The 25,323-nt window shown below is 28.8% G+C and overlaps 1 protein-coding gene across 1 annotated transcript in view; it reads left to right on the top strand.

Annotated features, from left to right (window-relative positions):
- The window catches only part of LOC123305587, a 159,941-nt gene that overhangs the window by 88,302 nt on the left and 46,316 nt on the right, over positions 1-25,323 (top strand). Inside the window, exon 4 of the mRNA XM_044887361.1 lies at positions 15,496-15,629. Within this exon, the coding sequence (XP_044743296.1) occupies positions 15,496-15,629 (134 nt within the window). The remainder of the gene's footprint in view (positions 1-15,495; positions 15,630-25,323) is intronic.

Here is a 25,323-nt window from a genome sequence, read left to right on the forward strand (position 1 = left end):
ACTTTACTTGATAATAAATTGCAAATTACGCGGGTAATTCGAGGTTTTTCAATTTTGATGAATGCTGGATTTCCATACCGTGAGCTCCTTACAGCTCATCATGTTGTTGAATTCAATTTCGTGATATATTATTGTATAGGTTGACTTAGCTCAAGTGATACGTTTTCACATTTGAAAATTTAACTTTTTATATGAACATTTAAACAATTATTTTTTTATGTATTTATTTGAATTGGATTTTGCTTTAATGCAAGCTGCGAAACATAACTAAATTAGTTTAAATTCTTGCTATTTAAACTCTTAACTAAGTCTTCATCTGTGATATAGACAATTTTTTTAAATGATTGATAAAACAAGTGAAAACAAACAATTGACTGAGTTAATTGTTGAAATACCATGTATAGACAGTGTTGATTACTCTATCACATTACACATACATACATGTCACACACATATAACTGATATACCCATATAATACATAGTATACAATTTGCGCTCTCACGGGTAAACAGTGATGTTTACGAAAAAATGTTTAAAACAAAAGTTGTTAATTTTTTTATATATTTCTCTAACGGTTTACAAGATGGGTCCTACGGACCCAAGACCCAATTGACTTATGTTGCTCATTTATGAACTCGACTTCACTTTTTATGTTCTAAGCACGCTATATCAACTTGATATCTCTTTCCGTTTTGAGTAATCGTGATGACAGACGGACAGACAGACGACTGACAGACGACAAACAGACGACAGACAGACGACAGACAGACGACAGACAGACGACAGACAGACGACAGGCAGACGATAGACAGACGACCGACAGACAGACAGCCAGACAACCGGAAATGGACTAAATAGGTGTTTTTAGGAACACCAATACCAAAATTTTGTTCATAGCATCAATATTTTTAAGCATTACAAACTTGGGACTAAATTTAGTTTACCTTGGTATATTTCAAATACATAATAATTGCAAGCACTAGTAGTTTAGAAAAAATGATTGCCTTTTACTATCAGACGTTAGTATGTCCTTTATTTACTTCCAAGTTTCCTTAACGCACAAAGCTTTGATTTTTATTTCTGGCAATAAGACTTATAGTTAAGTATAGTGTGAACCACAAGCTTATAAGAAATTATCTTAATTTAAAGAGATACGTAAAATTTAGAGTTGTTGTTCTGATAATTCGTACCAATGATCAATTTTGGGCACAATTTAATCTGAAGTCCAGCTTTGTACAAAAACTCACATTTATTCATAAATTAACTCTTTGTTTATCAAAAAAAATTATGTTTTGGAAAAATCTAGTTATATAAGGACGTAAAATTTCCCTCTCTATTGAAGTAAAACTATCTTGTTTATTATTAATCACTATCTCGTATTAATTTAATATGTTTGTTTTTAAGTTCATTTACGTTAATTTTATCCTTTGATCACTTATGTTTAGAACGGGATGTATTTATGTATTCCTTGTGAAATAAATATTTTTGGGTAGGTACCTACTATAACACTGGATAATATTGATATCTGTTCTGAGATAAAAGTGTTTACACGTGTTTTCCTCATTTTGGGTTATAAAATTAATAGACATTGATACCGATTGGGGTTTTAACTCAAGTGTATTATTAAAGTTAATTACATGATTCCCATAGTTAATTTCGATGTTATAATAACTTTAAAGTCATAACTAGTTATATACATACCGTATAAGGAACATTAAAATCTTTGTTTATTAAATTCACACTGAGGAAGAAGTTTTCACCCTCTTTAATTTAACTTGTGTCGGCATTGACATATTCCTTTTGCCCTAAAAGAATATATTTTCTGTTTTAATTAGCTTTTTTTTATTCTAAGAGATATCCTATCTTTGTTTGAGTTAACGTGGCTGCCCGGGTGGAACAGTTAAGTCATAAATTGTAGTTCCAGCAAAAGGTGTCAAGGAAAAAGGAGAAGCCATTATTCTTTGGATAATTTTTCAATTTGAGCTATTAATTATCTTTCATAAAACTAATTACTTTTATCTTGCGTTTAAAGAATAATCCGTTCGAATTTCTTTAGAATTTCACGGAATGCAGTTTAGGTTTTCCAAGCGGCTTTCTGAGTGCGTTTCTAGAGATAGCTAAGGAAAGCACCATATATATTGTAGATGTTTTAGATATGTCTGTTAACTTTTAATGTAGTTTGACATTTGAATTTCAGTTTAATTGTTTTAATCAACAACTTCATCTCAATGTCAGTATAAATCTATTGTGGTTGTGTTTAAGTCTTAGTTTTGGAGAAAAATATAAATATAAATCTAGAAAAAGTCACTAAATAGACAAAAGATTTATTAACATTAATCCAAATATAATTTGCTTACACTTCAAAAAACCAACCGTGACTATACTCGAATTGCTGTAGATGTAAGTTTCCAAAATCTAAACTTAACTTTATTAAAAGTCAAAATGATAGAACTATACAAAAAGTTTATTTTTTTAAATTTTTATCAACTTTCATCGCGGAAAAGTCCCAAGAGATAGGTACATTCTGTTTTAAATGAGTCTAAATAAAATAAAGTTCGAAACTAAAACCCCGACTCTCTTACAAAATCTTAAAAGTATGAAAACAAGAAAATATTTTCATCTGAAATTATTGTTAAGATCAGTAAAATCGCCAATACAGTCGGGGACTTCTTTTCCGTCCTGTGAAAAACTTTTTAAACTCCCGACTACATTGAGGGTCCCCCGACTGTATTGACATTTTCATACTTTTAAGAGCAAGATTTTGTAAGAGAGTCGAGGTTTTAGTTTTCCAATTTTTATTTTATTTGGACTATTTTGGTGTTATAGGTTTGTGATAAAGTATGACAATATATATTCGAAAAGTGCTAAATACGTCCTTTGTACCTAACACGGTATTGTTAAATTATAATTAGTTTTTAGTTCGTGATTTTATGTCCTCTAGAGGGTGTCATATTCAATTTAATGTGACGCCACGTAGCCAGCGATCGATCAAGACGCTTCTAACGATACCTCATTTGTGAAATTATAATAAGTTGCTTAGAAGCTAGGTGAAAACTCACAAAATTATATACACTTTGAAATATTTTGCGGTTATAGTTTCGCGATTATAAGTATAACAATATATAAATTTTTGAAAAGTGCTAATTACGCCCTTTAATTTGTTTGGTATCAAATTTAACAAAATTGGTTTTTCGATCATAACTTTATGTCCTCTAGTGGGCGCCATATTTAATTTTATGTGAAGCCACCTATAACGAGCGGGCGATCAGGAGTCTTCTAGCGATACTTCATTTCTCAATTTAGGATAAGTAGGTTAGGTGGGAACAGATGAACATTCATAAATATGGGTCAAACACATAACCCTCGCCATTGTATAATCGGGGTAAATAAGAAAATATTTCTTTTCATAAAAAAAAAACCGAGAGATCCTTCTTTTTTTGTATTAATTTAATGACCATTCAAACGAATTTTAACGCTCGACACAGACTTTCAGATTTATTTAACATCATTGTGTAAAAATTCAACATATACATTTAGTAAAAATGTACTTTTTAGAATCATCGTTAATTAAATAATGTTATCATAATAACAATAATGTTTGTTAATAATGAATGCATAATGGATAATATGAATAATAACAAAAAACAATAGGTAATAAATAATTGCTAATTAGTAATAAACCAATAAAAATCATCAATAATGTAAATCATCAGTAATTATACACTCAACAAATAAGAGTTGTAAATGCTTATTTCAATAAATTCTAAAAAAAAATAATGCAAAAAAATTCTGAAAAAATTGTTTGTGCCCACAAATTTAATAAATTCAGCAATTTAGGTGTGACGCGATAATGTTTCATATGCGAATAATTCGAAGGATGCTAATTACTATTTACGCCACACCCTTTTTCAAAATTTAAAAATTAAGTTAAATAGAGCTTCGTTAGACATACTTGTCATACAACTTATAATATATCATAAGCTAAGTTGTGTTTGTACAAGTTTATATTCATACTATATTTTTTTACAACCCATTTTTTAAAATGTTGAAATTTAACTCTTTTGTTCTATATTGAAATTTAAACGTTATTAACACAACATAATATCATGTATGTACGCTATGTCATGCATTGTAAAATGAGCCATATCATAGTAAGTCTAGAAATTTCATTAAATAATGACGTTTATTTGACGAACTGAACGCAGAATAGTATTATTATTCATTACACATTCAATTCTTTGTCGATATATCGTTTCCTTATTTAATAAATTAACTTACTCGCATCAAAATAGATGTTAATAATTTAAGTCTGCCAATTTTTTAAACGAATCGATTAAGTTAAAATACTTCCAAAACTGTGCATAGAAAGTTTGTTTTTCCAAATTCAAAACCCTTATGTTCAAGGAAATTTGTTATTTTCAACAAAATAACACACCCAACCAAGGTGGACTAAAATTTGCAATCGATAATTTTCAAGTCGATCCATTTTGGTCGCTATTTTAAGAAAACTATTTTTGAGATAATCTGGTTGTAAGGTTTACAGAATTACTTATATCGAATGTATGCCAAACAATTACGGTTTACCGAGCAATAGTTTTGCTTACCCAACCAATTCGACCTGTGTAGTTGATCGAGTAACGATAGCTACGTGTCATTATAAGGATGAATGTTTGTGGACTTTGAGTTGAGGCATAGTTATTTAAATAAATACCACGATACTCAAAATAAAATTGTATATTAAGAAAATTATATTTCCAGTATCGGGGTATTTATATCAATAACTAAGTACCGATAGTTTTTTTTATAGTTTAATTTGATTGGTTAATTTCTATCCCTACTAAAGTTTCTTCTTTAATAAAAAAAGTTCTATAATTAATGTTGTAAAATCGTGATCAACCTAATATTTTTGTTTGTAATAATAAAAATCATAGTTGGCTAATAAAATTATAATAAATAAACGAGTACCTACACCTGAGTTATTTGGCGTCACACTACACTAAGTATAAGAAAACACTACAAGAATAACTACACTAAGTATAGTTTGCAAGATTTAATTATAATTTTGTGTAACTTATATAAAATAATAATAAATAAAAAGTTAAAGTCATTGCTCCTCGGTTAAGTTATGCAGGGTGCATCTGAAGAAATGGTCAATAATGAAGATTGGTTATGGTACGCTGAAACAATCAGAGTAACATGTGTTGGTCTTGTGGAGCTGCAGGCGTCGAAAAACTTTACACAGCCAGTTGAAATTCTTCACAGCTTGCCACAGTAGACAAATTTTACAAATAGTAGTTGTAGATTATTTTATCAGAAATTTTTTTGCTATTTAAAGTTTTGCTCTTTCATTAACCGTTTTTGAGAGATGCAGCAAATTATTCAAATACTACAGATATAACTAAATCTTCTTTAATAATGAAATTAATATTTGATGTGAAATTTTTGGTAAAAACTGCAATGGGATTATTTTACGCTCCTAATTATACAGGGTCAGTAAAACGATCCCTTTTCAGCAATATTGAAGTTCTTAAAATTTGGGAAAATCAATAGAAACCAAAAATATTTCCACCTTACATATCTCCAATAGTTTGGCAAAAAAATTACATTTTTTTCTTAGGCAGATCATTATATAATACCTTCTAATATCATATATGAATAACTAACTTTAACTTATAAAGTACACAAAAATTTGAAATAAATGTAAAAAGTTTAATTTCATGATAAATATGAGCACGGGCGTTTTTACCTTTCCCAGATGTGTACAATTTTATTTCATGAAATGGATCTGTTTCATAAAATGACGAGCCTTTTTATAATATACTAAATTCTACAATTTGACTTCGACCCAAATACCTATATATTTTTCACTATCTCTGTTCAATTCATTATTGGGTGTTATATAATTATTATACATTGTTGTTAGTACATCATATTCATTATAGTGTTTGTTAGTACGTTATTGGTTTTTGTATAATCTGACAATTTTAATGTATAACAACAGTACAGTCATAAAAAATAATAGTTAATTGGTTATAAGCTATAGATTATAATGAAATTTCCGTTTTCAGGGATCACTTCTATTGTTTTTACTCGTTATATATATTTTGTTTATCTCTAGAGAGCGAACATTTTGTGTGTAGAAAGTCACCTTTGTTTAATTTGAAATATTTTAACCATTACAAAATGCCATTGTAAAATATCTTCGATTAATGTTCTTATAGTATTCCTGGGTAGAATACCAGTCGTTGATTACTTACATCTAAAGTGTCGCCTGAAAAAATATTTTCAAACCCTTAGAATATTGGAAATTATAGAACATTTCACTGGCAATATCGTGTACAAAACTGTGAATTCACCCATTGAATGAGCCAATTGTGTTATACAAACTCAAATTTAAATATCTGATATGTTATATTATGTACCGTTCTCTCGGGGTAATGATCATAGCAGTTTACGAGGTTTTAGGTCTAACCTCGAATTAACTCTTGGTTTAATATATAGGAATTCTACGGGTTGGCCATGTTCGACTTTTGTGTTAGCTCCGTGATTATGCCCACATCAAAGTTATAAAAAATACGCCGAAATCCATAGGTCGTTTTCGTAGACCTCAATCGGCCTCGAACAAAATTTTTGGATACAAATCCTTTTTTTAAAACTAAATTAATCTTAAAGTCTTTGGTCAACTTTGGCTGACATTTACTATGCAAACCTAAATCATAATAAGTCTAGAAATTTCTACTATGCGAACCCCTAGTGTCAGTTTGTAAAAAATAGTGCATTGAATTCTACGAAAAATTTCCGATTTTTTGCGTTTGTGGTTCACTATATTTTGGTTTTGGCCTGAAAATGTAGGAAAACTACACTTAAGTGCACAATTTGTGGATCAACTGCAAAAAACAAAACTCGTGGCGTTAAAGAAACTCTTATAGTAAAAGACTAAACTAATGTCTAACCTAGGTTTTTATTGTCAAGTTACCAAAGGATTTAAGATATTAATAATCAGGAAATATTAAATAATCTATCTGGTTGTCATGACGTTTTTAATAAAAGATAAAACACACAGAAATAATAAAAATAATAAACTTTAATAAATTTTCTTTTTACTTTTACACGTGTCATTTGTTTACTTTATAACTCAAGAGCCCTTTATTTTCTTTTTCTTCTTACAAAAATAATTTTAATGCGTAATAACGCATTCAAAATAATTCAAACAACATTCATTGTAAATTCAAAATAAGAATAATTTCATAATTTGTATGCTATAGTACATTCAAATTTACATTTAATAAATTAAATTAAGAAAATCGAGATTTAAAAAAATATTAGGATGCCCATCTGAAGTGATGATCGGTTTAAGACCGTACTGGTTCAAGAAGCATTTTCGAAAAGTATTACTTAAACTAACATACTCTGTGTGATCATTATACTCAGATCAAACTAATTTTTTATAAATTACTTTGCTTCAACTGCATTTTTTCAGTATTCACTGCTTTGAGTATATTAATCCTGGAAGTAGGATTTTGATACATCACTTTAGATTACAGTTCCGAAACATTGCATATTGCTTTAAAAAACTGAAAATTCATCCGATGTGACCCAATTTTTTGTCACCGGAAATTGATACATCATTTCCGCATATTTCGGACGTGGTGAGTCGAAAAAAATCACCAATTTTCGAAAAATAAAAGAAAGCAACACCTACTTTGCGAGACCTGTCCCGGGTTCCGAGTTAAAATCATGCCAACATACTACTTTGTACACTCGATTAGAACCTGATTGTAACAAAAACAGAACAATTGCGCACCTATTCCAAATTATGGCTCAATTCGACTAAGAAATGGTCTCTCTGTGGTCGAAATCTGCAGAATTTGTATCTCGCATATCATTTTTCGGTTTTTTTAAGTTTAAAAAAAAAAAAATCGAAATTCCGAATATTGAAACCCGAAAATTTATCGGTTGAGACTGTATTAAGTTTTTTTTTTTTAAACTCGAACTTTATGTTAAATTTGTACTGTTTAAGTTTATTTGAAAACAATAAAAATATCTATTTCCGCCGAAAAAAATCAGATCAAAACATCAGATGTAAATGCTTTTATTAAAAGCTTTTATTTAACTTGCAATGTTTGTAAGGATGTTACGGTGGATTCTTCGAGCTCAATTTTGAAGTAGATATATTCAACCGATTGAGCTGAAATTTTGCATGCACATTAAGTTTGATTTTCCCATCGCTTCCACCATATTTTATATAAATACATTTTTTTAGTCTTAACGTAGTTCCAGCATGGTATTTGCAGTTTCTATGTTAAAGCAATGGTACAATTTTTTTTTCGACAGAATTTAACGAAAAATTAAATTTAAGAATTTAATATTGCTTTCTATTAATTCCCAAAGTTTCAGAAATTTTGACCGTTTAAAATGGGAAATAATTATGCCAACGTCCCAATTTCGATCAATTTACGTCAAAATTAATATCTCGAAAGTGAAAATTAATTTCTAAATTTTTTTTTTAGAATTGTATTGTATAAACATTTTTTTCTACTTTTTCTTCAATATATAATAATATCATAAAAAATAGTTGGAGAGACCGGACATTTTACATGCTTTAAATGGGACATGACCCTCAAAATCGCGAACTTTGTCTTTAAATATCTCGCGATCTAAACGGTCAAAAATTATGAAATTTTATGAATTCATAAATAAAGCTATTATAAACCCGAGAAAAAAAATTCGGCCAAATCTGTCGAAAAGTGATTTCATGCTGGTACTACCTTAAATCAAAAATTTTAATAAAAAATACTTTTTAAGAGAAAAGCTTTTATTGTACTAAAAAGTAGAAAATAATTTTATCTATAAGTCACTCATACCCGACTATTAGTAAAAGCTTGAGGCGCTTAATATCAAGGATGAATCGAAAAGTAAATAGGCATGTGGAGTAGATAAGGCGTTGCGATTCATTTTTGATATTTTAAATTTACCACCTCAAGCTTTTAAAAATAGTCGGGTATGAGTGACTTATAGATAAAATTATTTTTTACTTTTTAGTACAATAAAAGCTTTTCCCTTAAAAAGTATTTTTTATTAAAAATTTTTTATAGATCCAAGAAGAACTGCACCCAAAAGTGCAACATTCATGTGCTTTTTGCCGTGTATCCACAGTGACAGTACAAAGGTTTAACAACTGTATGTAAATTAATGAGTTTTCATTTATTTTTTATCAAACGCATATTATATTTAGAATAATTGCATGATGAAAATTTAAAAAAATTTATTTTTTGAATGTAAAATATTTTCAATGTATAATATATTGAAAAATTTTTTGTCTCTAATTAAAATATAGAACTACTTTGTTCATGAAAATGATAGACTAGTATTTATATTCTGATTATAAAGGATGATCAAATAAGAGTTAGCTTGAAATAAAAACAAAACGGTACAAGATATCATATATGATTTTTTGATACAGCTCTTTAGATTACAGTTCTGAAACCTAACTTATTGACTAAACTGTTAATTTTTGTGGATCTGAAAGAAATTCATAAAGGCCATGAGGTTTTGTTTTCTTCATTTCAAAGTTAGCAAGCTAATATTGAAGCCATTATTTTATTTAAAAAAAAGTATTTTTGTTGATTGATGAAGCTCATTTTCGGTTAAATGCTGCTTTTGAAATGAGGAAAACCCAAATGTATGTAATGAATCCAACACCCACAAAATTTAATTGCTTGGTGTGATTTATGGCATAGCGGTGTAAATGAGCCATATTTTTTGTTTTTCTGTAATCATTTATATGAAATCATTTTTAAATACAATGCTATAAAAAACATCGAAAATTCGAAAATATTGCATTGATATCCTTTTTTTCAACTTTCAATTTTAAATACAAAGATTATTGTGTTATAAGCTTCATACCGTATGCTTTCAATTATCCTACATTTGTTCACATAACAATTTGATCAATTTTATTATTTTGGTGCAGAACCCAAAAGAAGTTTAGGACAAAAGAGTTTTTAAAAAGCTTTTATACGGAAGAATTAATTTTAAAGTAACTTACAATTTTTTAATGTACACATCATGCCCTTTCATTTGATATCAGACTTGGGTATATTTGAAAATATTCGATTATTCATCTCCACTTTCTCGCTCCACCTTTCCACCCCCCAAAGGTTTAAAATAAATATAAACTTTCCTGAAATCCCTTTCAGGGCATTAAAGAGTATCATCCTATGTGTTAATCCAGGTTTTAAACGATTTATGTTCCAAATTTCATCCAAATCCATTCAGCCGTTCTGGCGTGATTGAGTAACAAATATCCATACATCCATCCGTACATCTATCCATCCATCTATCCAAACTTTCACAATTATAATATATATCAGATTGAAAATGTATAAATTATTTGATCCCTCTTTATCAAACTGCGAAAAAACTGGAATCTCCGCACATTTGCGTATAAAACGTTATTGCATACTTGCATACTGCGATTAACCCTATGTATGGAGATCAGATTTACATATTACATTAATATGTATATAGAACTTTAAATATAGACTAAGAGCTCGAAACAAAATTTGATTTACATCAAAGTATTAACATTTGTTACTTTCTACTTTCGATATGTCAGTAGATTAAGAAGTACTTGAGCATTCTATCTTTAGAGAATACATATTTTTATTTTTTCTTTATCTATCAACATAACATTAACATATTTAATTTTTCTTGGCTTTTCAATTGTTGTAAATACCTTGTTCCTTTTACCTTCGATTTTCTCAATCTCGAAACTTGATTTTATTTACAATATTTTGATAAAAAAATATTAACAGAAGGCAATTGTAATCTTGATATTGGCGGGATACCTCTCTTTTGACAAACTAAAACAAGCTAGCAAATAAAAAGCCCATCACTCTCATTGAGCGTCCGACATTGGGCTAAGAGTCTTGTTTTAATCTCGGTGTTTTACTTTCAATACGACTATTATTACAGACTAGCTGTGAACAACCCGCTTTGCTGAGAAACATCCCCTATCCCCCCCATAGACCCTTGCGTAGAAGTTTTGAAATGTACACGTCATGCTCTTTTGTTTGATACCCCACTCGGGTATATTTGAAAATATTCGATTATTCATCCCCACTTTCTCGCTCCAACTTTCAACCCCCCCCCCCCCAAGGTTAAAATTAGATAAAAACAGTCCTCGAAGCTGGTTGCATATCTTATCAACATTAGAGTTTAATCGATGTTTTTGAAGCACATCCATTTCAATCCCTTACTCTACTATATTATGCATGTATTATACATGCTACTTGAACCGACTTTGTTATGCCATGTGTATATGAAATATACATAGTATATTAAGTTTTGTCCCAAGTTTGTAATGCTTAAAAATGTAAAGCTGTTCATAGAATCATCTAATTAGTCCATTTTCGGTTGTCCGTCCGTCCGTCCGTCCATCTGTCAACACGGTAACTCAAAAACGAAAAATGATATCAAGCTGAAATTCTTTCAGCGCACTCAGGACGTAAAGAGTGAGGTCGAGTTCGTAAATGAGCAACATAGGTCATTTGGGTCTTGGGTCCGTAGGATCCACCTTGTAAACCGTTAGAGATAGAACAAAAGTTTAAATGTAAAACATGTTCCTTCTCATCTAAAAATAAACAACTTTTGTTTGAAACATACTTTTGTAAACATCACTGTTTACTCACGAGGGCACACATTAGATGCAAATTTTATAGTATGTATTAATATGGGATTATCAGTTATGTATGTGTGACATGTATAGTTAGTTATATGTGTAATGTGATAGAGTAATCAACACAGTCTATACATGGTATTTCAACAATTAACTCAGTCAATTGTTTGTTTTCACTTGTTTTATACTATGTATAGATAGAGGTAGATTAATTCAAAGTTAGCGTAGAAGAGAATTGGCTTGATAAGACAAAGGCTGTTCCACCCACGTGTAGTACACTTTTCTTCAAACCTATTATTCATGTTAAAAATTTTATACTAATAATATTAATTTGAAAGAGAATCATCTGATTTTTTTGCTATCTCTTGGCCTAATAAATAAACATCAAAGAATTATAAAGTATATTAAACAACAAATATTTTAATACCACGGCTTTTAACATTGTAATAAAAAAGTTCAGGACAAATTATACAAAAGCATATTTAGTTGTTTTTTACGAAATAATTTCATTATTTATTTAAAAAATTTTTAGATTTATTTTAAAATTTAATAAAAAATTTTGTTTTTTATATTATTATTATTAAATTTAATTCATAATTAAATTTCAGTTTTATTAGTGACATTCTTTTTATTTTAAGACAGCATTTTACATTTTACATGTGACATCTTTTACGAGCATCACAAGGAAATAGATAGATGGTATTTAAATAAACACTTAACAAGATGGTAATCTCAGTATGTTAGACATCACTGCATCATATCGTAGCGTAGGTATATTTACAGTATAGTGACGCGGTGTTTCACGTAGTAATTGCCAGTTTTATCATAATTAAGAACAAGAACAAAATACGTTGTTTGTGAGGTTTTATATTATAAGTTTGACAATAAAAATTTTCTTGGTTTGCCACTAAAATATGAGAATATTCTTGAATTTTTGGAGGCGTGGTACAGTTTCCATTTATGGACAATAAAATTTAGAATAAATTATTTTAAGTTTTTTCAATATAGCAGTTAAAGAAAAAACAATCAGAAAAACCCCTTTCTTACAGTGGTTACACGTATTTCAAAATATAATTTATATTACAAAAATTACTTTGTTAAGTAAATAAATTTTGGCATCAAGCTAGAAACTCTGAGCATCATTCAGTTAAGTATTTCACTCTTAGCCAAAACACCTCCCCTCTCCATGATAAGAGTATGCAGAGAGTTTTATCTCTCTCCTCGCTTAGGATCCTTACGTAATTAATGAATGTCCTTTATATATTTCATATTTTTAATATAATAATATTACGTACACTTGGTACAAGCTTGAAACGTTTCACCTGCGAAAGGATTCTTTAAATTTGAATTGATTTTATTGTTATATTTGAAAAAATTTATCTGAAAATTACTATTCAATCTTTTTTTATGCAAATACTTTTAATAATTTATAATTCTAAAAATTTTATTATTTATTTACAAAATTGTTACGCTCTCATGTTTTGGAGGAACGATAATATAGAACTTATTTTTTTTTACGGAGACTTCTTCATGAAATTTTTACCATTACTATTCACATTGTTTTAAGCTTTAAAAACCGTAAATCAGATACCGGAAATTGAGGTCTAGGGAAAATACGTTTCGTTTCAAAAGTGTGGCAAAAAACTAGAAACTGCTACAAGTAGTTCCATTTAAAAAAAATTGACTTTCTTTAATCATGGGGACATAACCGAATAAAAAAGAAATAAAACTAAACACCTTATTTTCAATTCCACTTAAAGAGTCGAAAAAATGCACCTGTGTAAATTAATATCCACAGGAATCAGAACAAAAATTCATAGAAGCTGCGTTAGCTAAGCGAATTTTCTCAGAGATTGATAAAATAATACATTAAGCGTATAGAGAAAAAAATCACAAGAGTATTTATTGCTTAATCAAAGCAATTTTGTACTTTGCGGACCCTCCCACCCTTTGTTTATCGGTCGATTTTTCTTATTAACGAACTTGACCTTTCAAATACCAAAACTCTTCTTGATTTCAAATTTTATTCAAGTCGGACTTGTTTGCGACCGCAAAAGAGTTTACAGACACATAAACGTATAGATACATATATATAATAATTAGGTAAGTACATACATATAATAGGTAAGATCGATGAATATTTGAAGAAATTTTTCCAAAATCCACCGTCAGTGCAAACTCAATAGCTACATTTTCTTCAGCAATTCGCTTATATACTAGTAAAAACTAATTGTAAAAATACTTGGATTGACTGTTTTTATTTTTTAAGCATAAAATCTAAGAAGATATTCTCTGGATCCGAAAACAATTTTTTTTTTCATTTTAGTTATATTTTTGGCTAGAACCTTTCTAATCTTCATTCAAGTCGAATTTTTTTTCATTGTAAAATTTTGGTAATAACCCTTATTAACACTACAATTTTGATAATATCCTTCCTTATATTTGGAATCATGAGTTAAAACCAAAAAAGTGCAAAATTATTCTATCTTTTGCAAATATCTATAATAAACAATAATAACGAATGGATATTATTGTTTGTCATTAACGATAATAACGAATGCTTATTATCGTTTGTTATTAACGATCATAACGAATGTCTGCTATCATTGGTTGTTAACGATTATAACGAATGCTTATTATCGTTTTTTAACGATAATATGTTATTTATTGTAAATAGAATCGAGTAAAATTTTTCAACATGAAACTACCATTTGCCCATAAATTTTATTTCATACAAATAAATGTCTTATTGATTAAAGTTTTTGTGGATAATGTCAAGGTAATTAATTGTTTTAAATGAGTACAATAGCAAACGAATGTAAAATAACACATGTTTTACCACTTTCGCGTCCAAACCTGACTTTTGGGAAAAAGTTGGTTTCGATATGTAAAAATTTCTCCTGAGTACGGCGTGTAAAAATTTCTCCTGAATACGGCGAGACAACAGAGAAATTCCAGATTATCGAGATGATAGTGACATTTTTGATTGCAGTTAGAAACTATAAATTTGCATGCATGTTATATAGACGATCGGTGTTAGTCCATTTTATACTAAGTTATAGAAGTTTGAAGTTGTAAAATTTTCGATTGTCTTTAAAATTCAAAAATATGAATTTGCGGAAAAAGAAATCAAACTATTTCAATGACTCAGGTTAAAAATACCAATTTGACGAGTTACATTTATTAAAGGTTTCAAAAAGAGTCTTTTTTGACAAGTTTTCGAATTGCCATAAAAGACCATTTAAGTTTCATTTAAAAAAGCGGCTTTTTTTTTAAAAAATTGAATCTGAATATACTATATCTTAATTTAATCAATACTTTTCGACATAAAAGGTGTATGGTCTTTTTCGACGTATTATTCAGTGCTTTAAAACTAAAGTCACATTTTAAAGTTTTAAACATAAATTTTTATTTTTAAAATATCTCAATAAAATAGGGAAAAAGACTAAGGAACAAAATTTTTTTAACTATAAGGATTTTACACTGACTTTAAGCTGAAATATGTCGATTCAAATATTTTCCGAATTCAATTAGCCGAACCACAACCTGTCGTAATACCCATCAAGATAAGTTTTTATATGCCTAAAGAGGCTTTTTGCTTTGGATTCGAAAGTGTATATGAAAATCCACTATTCACTAGTTTAGAAGACGAACTTAAATTTAATGAATTCAAATGATTGTTAAAATATTGTAATAAAACAAGCATAGTACGAAAGAACATAAACTTTTTCCACTAAACTTTAATTGATAGTTTGATAGTGAAAAAATAATAATTTATGAGTTTCTTTTATAACAATTTAATTCTATATTTACAGAATTACCAGAAACACCGCCAATATTAATGGTAGAACGAGATCATTACTCCCTTGGAGATATTTTACGAGCTAACTGTACATCACCACCTTCACGGCCTCCTGCTGGAATTACATTTCACATTAATGGAATGATGGTCAGTATTTTTTTTTTATTTGTAAAGAGAGAACAATGCTTTATAAATGTATAAAAATGCATTTTATAAATCCAGTATTAACGTCATTTTCACTATTTTGTACCATTCATAAAACTGAAAGGAAAAATGTTGAGTTGAATTTTAAGATTTTTATTTGAATCGCAAAAATTGTAAAATTTCTATTGAAAACCGAATAAGAATTGACAGCTCTACATGAAAATTTGTCTTGCAAAGTTATTGTAATCGGTTCGAGAATTCAAATAGAATATTTCAACATATCTTTACGTTTCAATGTAGGTCAAGAAATAAGACTTTTAAGGTCATAATTTAAAAGTACGCCTGCGATTTTTACGGAACCGGGCGCAAACTGTTCGTATCTATAGGGGTGTAGAAACGTCAGTAAGTCAGATAGTGTAGTCTTTAAATTTACGCACGTGAGCGCGCTTACAAGTTCGTAATCGCTAATTATGTTGAAAAATCATGAAAATAGAAAAAAAGACTTTTTTGACCTCTGGCATTTTGCCGTAAAAGTCGCCGTTTCCAAAAAAACGTTATTTTGATGAAATTTTGATATTGACCAAATTAACGATCATTGTGTGGTTTTGATCAAATATTTGACTCAAAACCATTTAAATTTGATATTTTTAAATGATTTTTGTTAAATGATTTTTTCACCTGTCCTCGCCGTTTTTGGGATGTAGGCGTTACATTTTAAACTTTTTTAGGCTAAAATTTTGTTATTTGATTAGAAAATCAATTGATTTTTCTACATAAAATTTGATATATTTTTATATATTGTGGCTTATAGCTCGTTTAGTAGTACTAATTAAAAAATAACTTAAACGCTAGTTGCAGAGTTTGATGGAGGACAGAAAAAGAATATTTGCCATGAATGAATCAAATTATTTCTTGTCAGTGTGCACATCCCAGTTTGCTTAGTAGAGGAAATGCACACAGAGAATATTTGTTTTTGAGATACTGGTCGAAGCAAACTAAGTATATACCTATTTTATACAGCTAGCGTGGATAGCTAAATTATAAAATTTTAACTATAGGAATATTAGTCGACTATAAACGATAATCGAATATAAACGAAACTCTATCTCGTTAATGTGACCTTAACTTTCTATTAAAAATTATAATCCCTGTAACACTGTTCCGGTGTAATCGTTGTCAAACTTTGTAGACGTGAATTAAGAGAGCTACTTATACTAGAATAAGTGTCTCCATAAATGTGATCGAATAGTGACAATTCTGGAGTTCTGTAATAAATGTGAAAAAATTTACCCAGGTTAACTAATCTGGAACATTAACAAATGCCCACTATGAAAGAATAATAAATACATACCTACAAACAAATCTGATAGTGTATTTTGTGAATTATTCTACGTTCTATTGTGGCTGAGTGGTTAAGCTAACGGACAATCCACATATAAAACAAACTAATGCGAGTTAGAAACCAAGCATAGGATATATAAATTAAAAAAAAAAAAATATTATACCATGTATATATGAAATATACATAGTATATTACGTTTAGTCCCAAGTTTGTAACGCTTAAAAATATTGATGCTACGAAAAAAATTTTGGTATGGGTGTTCGTAGACTCACCTAATTAGTCCATTTCCGGTTGTCTGTCTGTCTGTCTGTCGTCTGTTTGTCCATCTGTCATCACGATCACTCAAAAACGAAAAAAGATACCAAGCTGAAATTTTTATAGCGTGCTGAGGGTGTAAAAAGTGAGGTCAAGTTCGTAAATGAGCAACTCAGATCAATTGGGTCTTGAGTCCGTAAGACCCATCTTGTAAACCGTTAGAGATAGAACAAAAGTTTAAATGTAAAAAATGTTCCTTAAAAACAATTAAAGAACTTTTGTTTGAAACATTTTTTCGTTCGTGAACACCACTGTTTACCCGTGAGAGCGAAAATTATGCGCAAATTGTATAGTATGTATGTAATGGCTGTATAGTTATATATGTGGCATGTATGCATGTGTAATGTGACAGAGTAATCAACACTGTCTATACATGGTATTTCAACCATTTACTCAGTCAATTGTTTGTTTTCACTTGTTTTAAATAATATTTTTCACCAAAAAACATTCCAATTCATTCAATCTAAATACCCAAATACGCAAAAAATTATTTTGGTAGAAATGGAAGGACCATCGAATCGATTGTAAGGACGAAAAAAATGATTCATATAATTAAATATTTACATTTAGAAGTGTTTTGCAAAAAATATACTCGCTTGAAAAAATTGTGACATTAAAACACATCAGAATCATGCTCCATGAATCATGACATCATCTGTTTCGACAATTCATTGTATAACCAAAGAGTTTGTAGAACTATAGAAAGCCAGGGCCCAAAACTTGCGATATGATGAATGAGACAGAAGACTGCCAGTGAGTTCCTCCGTGTCCTTGTCTAATCTATATGGCATTGGCTACATATTGCTTACAGTATTGCTATTTAGTAAATAGTTAAAAAACGATTTTGGAATATTATTTAATACATTAAAAGTTATTCAAAAAGTAGAAACATCGAAAGAAACTTTATTTACACAATATAAACAGCTTAAATTTTTAATAAAATCAACTAAAAGTTTTATTGAGTTTAACTATTATTTAAAACAAGTGAAAACAAACAATTGACTGAGTTTATTGTTGAAATACCATGTATAGACAGTGTTGATTACTCTGTCACATTATACATACATACATGTAGCACACATATAACTGATATACCCTATAATACATAATATACAATTTGCGCATAATTTGCGTTCTCATGGGTAAACAGCGATGTTTACGAAAAAATGTTTCCAACAAAAGTTGTTTATTTTTTAATAAAGAACATTTTTTACACTTAAGCTTTTGTTACTTGACCACACTTTTTACGCCCTCAGCACGCTATAAAAATTTCAGCTTGATATATCTTGTTTTTGAGTAATCGTGATGACAGACGGGCAGACAGACGACAGACAGACAGACAACCGGAAATGGGCTAATTAGATGATTTTATGAACGTCTATACCAAAATTTTCTTCATAGCATCAATATTTTTAAGCGTTACAAACTTGGGACTAAACTTAGTATTCCCTTGTATATTTCTTATACATGGTATAAAAAGTGCACTTTCATCTACCAATATTTCTGCAAAAACAAATTGTGTACTTAGTATAAACTGCGGCCACATATTGGGGAATATGAAAAACTGCACTTTTTAATTTTTCGGAAAAAATACTATAAAACTGTATAAATCCAACCTCTTTGTACAAAACAAAATATATAATAGCAGACACAAAATCTCTATGCATCATATTATAATGACATATTACTATGACAGGGACTCGGGGGAACTCACTGACAGTCTTCTCTCTCATTCATCATACCGCCTCCACTACCAGACTAGCAGATCCCTGGGGTTTTCTATGTAAATAAACTCTTTGGATTCAAAACCATTCATAAAATATGTTTATGTTACCTTTAAAAAACAGTTTCGATGACTTAAATGACATTTTTTGGACTCTAACTAACTCTAAAGACAAACAAAAAAACTGGAAAAAATTGTCTATTGAATTTTTATTTTGATAATAATATGGCGTTCGCTATTAGTGACATCTATAAAATAAGTTATAAGCTGTTTTTTTCCTACTGATATATTCAAGTTTTTTTTATAGATTCCCTTGTGGACAATCATTGACACATCTCTTACATTATTTGAAAAAGAACAAAACAAAAACAAAAAATCGATTCGATATAGTACATAGAAATTCTACAGTATAACATACTTTAATTACGTTTAAAAAACTAACATAGTTTATTTTAATGGATATTAATATACGTCATGTTATTTTACTTGCGCTACGTAGACTACGATTCGAAGTTTATTCATACATTTATTTAAACACAATTGAATATAAAATATTTGCAAGTAAAAAAATAAATGCCAAAAAAATTCAATCTATTTGCTTTCCTGTATTCAACTACTATTAAAGAATATACATGGATTTGATTCTCTCACTAAATATGAATATGTGCTACATATACACAGTCCTATGTGTAATGTGTTTAATGGAAGCAATGCAGGCAGATTTATCTCTTGTTTAAATAAATGACATATACATATTTTAGAGAAACTGAAAAAAAAAAATGGTTTGAAAATGAAAAAAAAAGTGATACATTATTATATTAACAGAAATATATTTCCATATTCTTTTATACATTTATTTGTCAACAAAAAAAAAAGGTTATTATATTTAGAATTTTAATTTGGTCGTTTTAGATTTAAAACAATTCCTGATCCTGTATGATGTATGAAATGTTGGATAATGATCTTATTCAGATAATTAACACAATTATCTCAAATGTTGGCTTTATTAACGTTACTTGCCACATGAACAAAAAAATCTTAAAAAAGGTCACAGTTATATTGAGATATTTAAAAGTCAAAGATTTTATATTTATATCAAAACTATTATAAATACAAAGAAATTATGCGTAGATAGGTAAGTATCAAAGATAATTAATGAAAACTTTAGGTATTTGAAATTTAAAATTCTTAATTTAAAATTCAACCCAAATCATCGATCAATTTTTGTAACATGCATATATGTAATATGCAAGGTATACTAAGTTTAGTCCCAAGTTTGTAACGCTTAAAAATATTGATGCTACCCACAAAATTTTGGTATAGGTGTTCATAGAATCCCCTAATTAGTCCATTTCCGGTTGTCCGTCCGTCCGTCTGTGGACACGATAACTCAAAAACGAAAAAAGATATCGAGCTAAAATTTTTACAGCGTACTCAGGACGTAAAGTCGACGTGAGGCCGAGTTCGTAAATAAGCTTTATAGGTCAATTGGGTCTAGGGTCCGTAGGACCCATCTTGTAATCCGTTAGAGATAGAACAAAAGTTTAAATGTAAAATGTTCCTTATACAAAAATAAACAACTTTTGTTTGAAACATTTTTTCGTAAACATCACTGTTTACCCGTGAGGGCGCAAATTAGACGGAAATTTTATAGTATGTTCTATACTTGAATATCAGGTATGTGTGGGTCACATGTATGTATGTCTTATGTATAAAGAAATCAACACTGACTATGCATGGTATTTCAATAATTAACTCAGTAAGTTGTTTGTTTTCATTTGTTTAATAATAAAAATACATATTTCGACTACAATATCTTGAATATGAACTAGCTATCGGTATATAGTCTGGTCGTGTTGAAGTCAAAATTAGCCATTTTCGTCAGAAATGTGAAGAGACTTATTGACTATTTGTATATGAAATAAAATGTGCTGAATACGATAATGACAAAAAAAAAAATTTATAAACCAGGGGCTTCATTGTTAAGAATTATGATTTTGAGCGGCAATTTTCATTATTTTGAAGTTTTTTCACTTTTTTAGGAAAACAGTGCGTCGGATGAACATAAGTTAGGAGCTAAAAAATTGAAGTTTTTAACAAAATACGTCGTTTAGGACGGTGACGTATAATCTTTGACCGTTAAATTGTTATAAACAAATTAAGGATAAAAATTAACATATCTCTTCTGATTTTAGTCTACTCAACAAAAGGTAGAGATATTTTATTCCGGCTTAAATATTGTGTTTTGAATAAAATAAAGTCACCCTTACACACAAAGTAATAAAGAGTATCTTTCTTCTTACTTTCTCATACATATCAATAAATGCATACTCGATACAACACAATAGATGTATAATGTTCTAACCTACTTGCGCCCTCACGGGTAAACAGTGATGTTTATGAAAAAATGTTTCAAACAATAGTTAAGTTGGAACATTTTGTACATATTATATTGCTCATTTACGAACTTAGCCTCACTTTTTACATCCCGAGCACGCAAAAATATAATAATTTCAGCTTGACATCTCTTCGTTTTTCAGTTATCGTGTCTACAGGCGGACAGACAAACGGACAACTGAAACTGAACTAATTAGGTGATTGTATGAACACCTATCGCAAAATTTTATTTGTAATATCAATATTTTTAAGCGTTTCCAACTTGAGACTAGACTTTGTATACTTTGATATATTTTATATACACATTGCAAAAAATGATTTGAGTGAAAATACAAAAAAAAAAAAAAATTAGATAAAAAATTTAATTAAAATTTTTCTGGTTGGAAAATGTAATAATGACCACAAATATGGAAGGTATACGTTATCTCCTGATAACCACTAAAGTGGGTGCACTTTTTATTTTGGTTCACAACGGGAAATTCAAAATAATGAAGATATTCATTTTTTAACGAATTTACAATGGTACTTTTTTTTTGGAAATATAATCTGTCCACAAACGTATCAAAAACGACCAGAACTCACACATTCTACTCGACATTTTAATTTAGTTAATATTTGACACTTTTATTAAATACTTATTTTTAACGCGACATTTTAATTAAATTCAAGATGTTTATTGTTTGAAATGGATAATTACATACTAATCTAATTGGCACAAAGGGTAGTTATAAAAATGATTCGATTGTTTCAGGTTGGATATACACTGATATACACAAATTTCAAATTTGTATACTAGTGTTATTTTAAAATATATTTAAATTTTGTTCACTCATTTCAAAACTTCTTGGGCTACGATTAAGCGTGTGTTTAAAAGAATGAAAACTACATAATAAAGTGATATAGATAATAAAATTTTGATAGTATCTAGGTATGTGTGGCAGATCAAATCTGTAGTACCTATCCCATAGGAATTAAATCTTACACCCCATTTCACAATAAAATATATCCCTAAGCTTTCATTGCTTGCATGCAATAAACCTATTATTTTTGCTGTAAAGAAAATTCTCTTGATAAGATATGGAATATCTGAGATAAGATCAATTTTCTTCTTCAAAAATATAATTTTGTTATTTTCTTAAAAAATTTATTTTATTAGTACCTACTGATTTATATTATGGTTAAATGATACATGAGATGAAATTCTAAGCAGGAAGTGCTTTTATAGTTTTTGTATGCGATATAATCTTATTGAGATAGCATTTCGTTAATTGTCGTTTTTAATTTTGTAAATGTTTTGAAAAATATTAGTCAAATTTAAATTTTTATCATCAGCAAAATGGTAGACAGTAAAATTTACTGTACTTTTAATTTTAATATTTTAACGAGTCTGGTACCATGAGCGACTGTGGAAAGGACTTTTCTAGAAAGCAATGAAGTTAAGTCTGACATATAAGGTGATTGTGGATAAAAGAACAGGGATTCCATGGAAAAGACATGCATGAAAAAGTGTAATTCTTTAGAGATATGGACAGTTCAATATGGACGGTTTTTATAAACAGTGCAATTTACAATATATTAGTACCCATATTTGGAAAACCAATTTCATTTTGTGGAATAATTAAACGTATGTTTGTTAAACAGTAAAATATATCAAAGTTTTCAAAGAATCATCTCCTAGTGTTTTTTTTGAATCAAAACTACGGGAAACAAATGTTACCATAATTATGTTCAAAAATCAAAAATTATTATAAATGAACTTTAGCAAAACTAAATAATCTGTAAACATTAAACTAATGCTAAAAGGAATTTGCAGTATTTTTAGTCTGCCCCTTATGTTTATAATAAAAATTGTAATTTTCTTAATTTTTATTATAAAATTCACAAAATTGAAAAAAAAAATTAACTAACGAAGCGGAAAGGAACTTCCTACTTAAAATTCCATTATCTATTATCGGAGTGGTAAATGCTATGGAGACATGAAATGGTAGATAACGTTAATATAATGACCATTTCTCAAAACACTCATAGCAGTGGAAGCGTCTTTTCTAGATATAGTCTGTACTTTTGTGTATATTGCCAAAACGCCCGCTTAGAAAAATTGGGAATTTGATAGAATGAGCCAGTAATGTTCAAATAATAATTGAAGGTTTATGGCGATAAATTTGAAAACCAGCAGTATAGAGATATGCGTGTGCTATAATCATTTTTCGAGGAAAAGTAGCCACTGACTATTGGAAAGACAAGAACATTATGAAGCATTGTTTGCCAAAATATCAGCTTTACAAAGCATCCGTTTCGAATACATATTCATAACAATATTATTTCTAGAATTTCGACATTCTGACTATAGAAAAAAATGCTTTATGGGAATATAAATTTGAATTCATTTTATGTAGTCCTACTGTTGTAAGTTGGACCATCCCGTATATTACACTGCTTTTGTAATGTTAATTTTGAGACACCCCAGATTATTATTATGCTCTAAAGAATTACAACAAAAAGTTTTCTTCAAAGTTTTTGCACGGTTTATTTTATTAATACCTACATATTACCCATAAGCTTCTCTTATTAGTCATTCTCAGTTTGATAACTAAACTCATATTCCTCATGCGTGCATGTTATTATATTTATATACCTAATGCTTATTTTGGATATAATAAACAGTTCTGATGTTGTTTTAAATTTGAATACCAAGCTTAGAACATACTAGAAAAATTTATTCCACGCACAACCAACTTGGTTATGCTCTTCATGTACAGAGTGGAACCGATACTAGTGCTACTTTGAACATGCTGTAAAACAAAGACTCGCTTCTAAATTATTTTTTATCATCTTAAAACATGAAAACTACATAAATTGTATTTTCATACAATCTATTTTTAACCAAAGTAAACAAATAGAAAACTTGCAATATTTTTGAAAGAGTAATTCATCAAATATTTAAGTATATTTTTTTTTAAATCAATAATTTGTCTTTAGTTATTAATTATTAATAAAAAAAGAAAGAGTTATATTTTTTAATAAAAAGTGACGTAGTGACGTATTTAAACCCGCGGAGGCCAATCGAAATCACGCTAAATTTATATTTTTCAGTCTGTTTTTATAGTTATTACGTTTAATTTGGCGTTTGAATTTATAGTTAAAAAAATCATTTTCAAGTGTAAAGTTACAAGCAAAATCAATTAAAAAATTTTTTTTTTCAATTTTCTAAGTAACTTTCGAAAAAAATTTCATTTAAAAACAAGTAACTTCTCTGTTGCAGTTTTAACAACTTAGGGTAGCATTGCTGGGGTTCATGGTTAATTATTATTATTTAAAATTTAGTAAAAAGATTTTAGTTCCATTGGTTAAGACAATAAAAATCAGATAGTTTTATTACACCGTTAAAGAGACGGTTAATTAAAATTATACAAAATTACATGGGCACTTATGAGTGTACCTCAATAACGATCGAAATTGATGGTTTGAGAAATTAAACTAAACAAGAAATTCAGTAGATAGATATATATCTCAAACATATAGTTTTGATTTAGTTTAATTTTTATTATCATAATTTAGTTTATGCCTCTGTTGGGAACCATGAAAAGCGTGATGCGCAAATTTTAATTGTAAAAATTTCATTTAATATATATAACGAATTTATGAATGGTATAATAATTAAATACTATCAAATATTAATAAATGTTAATTATACATATTTGTAGATTAATTTTATTTTATTTATTCTAGCGACCCGCCCGGCTTCGCACGGCTCAATGCTGATACTAAATATACTACGCAAAAGATGCATATTCTATTCAGTTCTTTTTTGAACTTAAATACCTAACCTTAAACTACACATTAGAAACCTCTAAAATTATCAGTGTTTCTCTACTATATTATGCATGTATTACACGTAAAAACCTCCCTTTTTAATCACT

The sequence above is a fragment of the Chrysoperla carnea genome, chromosome 1 (assembly GCF_905475395.1).
Source record: "Chrysoperla carnea chromosome 1, inChrCarn1.1, whole genome shotgun sequence".
Lineage (NCBI taxonomy): Eukaryota > Metazoa > Arthropoda > Insecta > Neuroptera > Chrysopidae > Chrysoperla > Chrysoperla carnea.